This window comes from Perkinsus marinus, assembly GCF_000006405.1.
Source record: "Perkinsus marinus ATCC 50983 genomic scaffold scf_1104296950274, whole genome shotgun sequence".
NCBI classification, from domain to species: domain Eukaryota; phylum Perkinsozoa; order Perkinsida; family Perkinsidae; genus Perkinsus; species Perkinsus marinus.
In genome coordinates this window covers 1-5,109 of record NW_003209677.1, presented here as the reverse complement: position 1 = coordinate 5,109, position 5,109 = coordinate 1, and the positions used below count along the sequence as shown (strand labels likewise).

The following is a 5,109-nucleotide window of genomic DNA, read 5'->3' as shown; positions in this document are numbered from 1 at the left end:
TGAAGCCATGAACTGCCTCCTCGTTCAATTAGCGCGAGTCCTTGCTGCAATAGAGTCTGCCTTTCCCTTCAAAGCTGCCATCTGGGCCTCAGCAGAACGGAGCTCCTCATCTATTATCTGGAATCAGATACCATTCGATCTTCCAACTGATCAAACTTTACTCATGTACTTGCTCGCGCTCACGCCGCTGTGCTGCCGCTTCATCCATTTGTCTAATCTTCTCTCTTAAGACCGCTAGCTTCGCTTCTCGCTGCCAAGTTTCTTCATCGCCGGATGGCACCACAGTGGCCGCTAAAATATCATATCCGCTGGACACCCCTCAGCAGCAACAGAGGCGATCGAGTGTGATTTGAATCGCGGGTCACGGAAGTCAAGGAAATAGGTGACGGCCAGCAATTCAATCAGTCCTACCCGATGGGTTGCTTGAGAAAGTCTTCTCTGCCAGTGCTGCATCCAACTCCTTGATCTTCTGGAATACTCCCAGTTTGATGAGGTGAGAGAGTACTCCATTGCAGACTTTGGTGTAGAACCTGCCGTTCACAACATACGATTCCTCCCTGAAGAATCGATCCTCACTTTTGCCTAATTCGCAAGTCCGTTTCATGGTCAAGCGGCCATGAATGTGGATCGTAGGTGAGAACCTGAAACGGGTAAAATCGTATACCGTCGCTGAGCGTCACACAGGGGGTCGGATACAGACTCTCGTACGTCTTGGCAGGACTCGATCTGATCCATGAGCCACTCGGTTAATAACATTTCTCGACCCACCACTCCTGGATGGTTTGTTGTATCCCGGTTCTCAGTCATCGCCAGGATAAAGACTACTACCCAACCGAAACGTACTCAAACACAGTATTGCGTTATGTTAGCATCAAAGCCATCCAGGACGGGCCTCAGCATGTGAAGCGCTCCGAACGCCGATTATAAGAAATTCCCCGGGAAGCTCGTAGCATACTTCGCTGATCGACCGCCTCACAATCCCACTAAAAACCTGGACCGGCGAAAACTGCTCAGTCGAGGGGCAAGCACAGAACTGCACCGTGCAACACCTTGTGGAGTTGAACGCGGGAAGTGTGAGGATGATGAAAGTGATCGATAGTACTGCATGCATGGGGACGTGCCTCCCAATTGACAGTGACGATGATATCTAGCCTTTTCAAGGAGGACAGCAGCCGTTGCGTCGATGACGAGTTCAAATGACCTTGGCCTGTACAGGGTCGCTGAACACGCACAATGGTCACCCTCACCTCCGACTGCAAATCGGTCATGACGATCAGTTGCATTCCGTAGAGCCGTGTTAACAAGACACTTACTTATCTTTGGTTCCATCGTTCTCGTTATGCCGCTCATTATGGTGCTTAAGTTTCTTCTCGAATACATTCAATCGCACAGACTCGTCCTTTTCCAGCGCCTGACGGAGAACGCTTCTCTTCAACATACTGGGAGACACGAAACCAGAGGGGAACGCAAGTTTACGATCGCCGTAAAGCAATCGAGTTCGTGCCTCGGCGAGCTGGTTCAATTCATCAGCAGCTTGGGCTTCAAGCTTGAGCTGTTCCAACTCCATCATCATCTCGAGGAACTGCTCCAGATTCTTACGGGCCGCGCTGAAGCACTTAGCAGTTCTCGCGCAGGAGAAAAGTCGAAGCCCACATTCCAGAGTTTCCAGCGAGGTCACTGCTGCTGTTATCTTCGTCGCACTCGTAGTTATCTATCTCTTCTTCCTCGCTGCTATTCTCCTCACATTCATCATATTCGTCATCATCATCATCATCATTATCTTCTTCTTTGTCCTTGTCTTCATTTTCGTCTTCGTCGTCGTCTTCATCTTCTTCTTCACTAGCATCCCCATATTCATCATCATCTTCATCTCCTCCACCAGCCTCCAGATTGGCCATCTCTTCACGAATGAAGGTTGCCTGAGCAAGTCTCATTTACAACAACGCATTATCCTTTCTCACTACGTCGGCTTCTGCTTGAGCTCTCTCGACTCTTGTCTGTAATCTAGTCAACTCTTCTTCGAAAAAGCGAGCCTGACGAGCTCAATCTCCAGGGGAAATGCAGGATGTTCTTCCGAGAGAAGACTACAACTCAGTCAGTGGCGAGGAATCCCGGATAGCGAAAGGAGATAGGACTCACATCATCGTCAACGAGTCTGAGATCCAGCTCGAGCTGCTCCTTCTCGTTTTGAAGCTGAAAAGAGTCTACTTCTACTCTCCGCCATTGTTCCCAAATAACCCCACTTGTCTGAGGGAAATCTCCTTGTCCAACAATTCCTCTCTTAAGGAATGGACTAGCCTCTTGGCTTCAGCGATGAGGCCACTCCTGCTGCGATTGAGGTCGCGAAGTGTATCAATCTCAACTAGGAGTGGAGCCAAACGGCATCGAGTCTCTGCCCAGATAAAGGCTAGCTCACGCTTGATGCAATTATATCGCTCCTCGCTAAGGCGGGCTTCTTGAAGAAGCTCTTTCAGCTCAGAATTCAGCTCATTAACGGCGTTATCTTCGACTTCCTGATTCATCTTAGACATCCTGAAGATGTGAAGAACCTCTGGAGAATTCGACAGGGTCTCCAACCACCTCTCGGGAGCGACCTCCTTGCACCCTGGCTTCATCGACGGAACGGCGGACGTGCGCCTGCCTGAGAGCAATTCCGATTTGACTTCAATCAGTACATCGCGGTGGGCATACCATTGATCACTGCAGCATTTATCCTCTTCGCTTCAGTCTCAGTTGCCGGCTCCGCCACAGAAGATGTAGTCGGAGGCTTAGAGGCCTCGGTCTTGGCATCGGTTTGATCGGAAAGTCCTCGATCTAAACGCGACAGATGTAACGAAAACCACAGTGGAAGTGGAAGCGAAGTGCAAGCTGTATCCGCCTTGGTGATGGGCATTAGCGTGAGAGTGACGGATCGAGTATCCCGTCCCTTGCTCTTCACTTCTTTGAGATTCTGCGCCATGATTCTCGATCACGGTGGTCACAGACTGCTCCGATTCCACACGAGTGGCTGCCCTAGAAGGAAGGTATGTCGTAAATGGGGTACGGGGGATGACCAGCGATGGAGCTGGAAACACTAAAAGACGGCGAACACTATGAGTAGGAGACTGAAAATTGTAATCCTCACATGATGGCCAGAATACAGAAGGCTCCGAGCCAGAAACAGCTGTGGGCGGTATCGAGCCGCTCATCACAGGGGGATACTGCAGAGAAGGCGGAGGGAACATGACTGGGACTGGCCGAGTTAACTGAAGGCCGCAAGAACCTGGGTACCAGACACAGTGAAAAACTAGTGAAATAACCCGCAGTCACTACAGAGAGACCTCGTCTCACCAACACTGGATTGAAATCTTCGAGACTCGTGCAATCAATGAGAAATCGAGGGGTGTATCAAGAATCACGGGAAGATTAATCGCCTCGCATTAGCTACAACAGATTTCAAACTCGCCATGTACCAGATATGATTCCCACCAGTCACTATTTGTCCGAACGTAAGCAGATATCGGACGGCATAAGATGATATCACAACTACGAGGCAGCATGACAACCAAAACTCCAAGCGGGAATCCGAACGGAAGTACTGAATTTCTATCCAAATCCCACATGCATCTAAGACTGTTAGGATCAGACAGAGTTAAAATGAAATTTCTGCGCGATTGGGAGAGTGAGGCACACGGAGCCAGCACTGATTGATACGGATCAAAACTTGAGGATTCTAACCTCAAGGGGGAATGCTACAAACTTACAGCTCCTCAACCGGTGAGTGGAAGAATCTTACCTAAGTCTTCAAGTATCTTCGCGTCCAGCGTTGGAGAAGAGGAGAGGCAAATAGGCCCATAGTGCTAGACGACGGTATGTGAGAAAATCTTGAAACCTCCTCTGAGCATGCTGCGATACTGACGTTCGCTCGCCCGTACGAGAAACGCATTCTATGATGTGAGGATGATTATAACCGACTTATCGAGCTAGGAACCGGACACGACCTGATATAGAAGGCCTCAAGATATGGAGCTGTCATTGGCGATGCAGACCACGAATCAATGGTCAGCGGAGAACTCGGGATCACGGAGATGGGCGAGCGGCATCTGATGCCTAACATCCGGGCCTGAGATGAATCATCAGTGCAAGGACCTTGCGGCATAGTCGCCCCACTTATGCTTGCAGAGTGAGAGGCGTTTGGCGATGAACAGCAGAAGAGGAATGGTTGGCATAACGGCCCCACTCCCTGCATTTATACGGTGCCCCAGCTGACTGTCGAACAGGGTCGAGATGAAAAAGAATAATTCAGTACTCATACGCAACAGCAAGATCTCATTTTGGCATAGCTGCCCCACTCATCCAGCTGAAGAATTCGTCTCTCATGACAAAACGAGACTTGAGACTTTGGCATAGTCGTCCCACGTTTCCGATTCGAACACTGAGTGTCACCATTTACGATGCTGGACGGGAACCTCTGGCATAGTCGCCCCAATCTTCACCCCAGAGCAGGAAAATTTATGAAGAAACTTTAGAAAATTTCGGAAATATTTTTCCGCTGTAAAAACGATATTCTGCACTGAAATAAAAGTTTCTCCTTCCAGGGCACAATTTCCAACAAGCTGAATGTATATTTCGCAAGCAGTGGGAAACGACCAATGCAACACAGCTCTCCCCGAAAACAACTAACCATGAAGTGAGGGAAACTCTTTACTGATTGTGTATCAAATAAATTAGTTATGGGAGCCAGCCGATCTCGCAAAGAACGTCTCTAAAACGCTCCGATGCTGACGCGTCCAGATCATAGCTCGGTGAGTCAGCGTCAGGCTGCTCTACATATTGCTCATCACAGCTGAGCCAGTCGAACCAGAATCGGCGAGCTTCAGCGGTGGAACTTTTAAGATTGATGCTGTTAAGTGTACCGGCTGCAACACCCACCACTCCGCCGCATACCGCTCCTGCAGCACTCATACCACCAGTGACGGCAAGTCCGATGGTGGCCTGACCCCAGCCCAACTGGCAAAGGCCGGAATATAATATCAATGATAGAGGACCGGTAACACTCGCAACGGACACAGTCAAATGACAGAGCAGCTGCCCCAACAAAAGCTCCAAACCAGGCCCCGACCGTCCCTA

At 49.7% G+C, this 5,109-nt stretch overlaps 2 protein-coding genes across 2 annotated transcripts; both read right to left on the bottom strand.

Annotated features, from left to right (window-relative positions):
• Positions 1-397: 397 nt before the first annotated feature.
• Pmar_PMAR018135 (hypothetical protein) lies at positions 398-807 on the bottom strand (the record flags this gene model as incomplete). The annotated part of the gene is made up of 3 exons (XM_002778193.1): positions 398-530; positions 577-641; positions 709-807. 3 exons carry the CDS (start codon positions 805-807, stop codon positions 398-400), a joined length of 297 nt encoding a protein of 98 aa, XP_002778239.1.
• Positions 808-1,309: 502 nt separating this feature from the next.
• Pmar_PMAR018134 (conserved hypothetical protein) lies at positions 1,310-2,814 on the bottom strand (the record flags this gene model as incomplete). Its single annotated transcript, XM_002778192.1, has 7 exons — positions 1,310-1,607; positions 1,654-1,919; positions 1,965-2,033; positions 2,140-2,193; positions 2,244-2,532; positions 2,581-2,641; positions 2,692-2,814. Coding segments are annotated over 7 exons (1,160 nt in total), but the record flags the coding sequence as incomplete, so codon positions are not given.
• Positions 2,815-5,109: the final 2,295 nt, after the last annotated feature.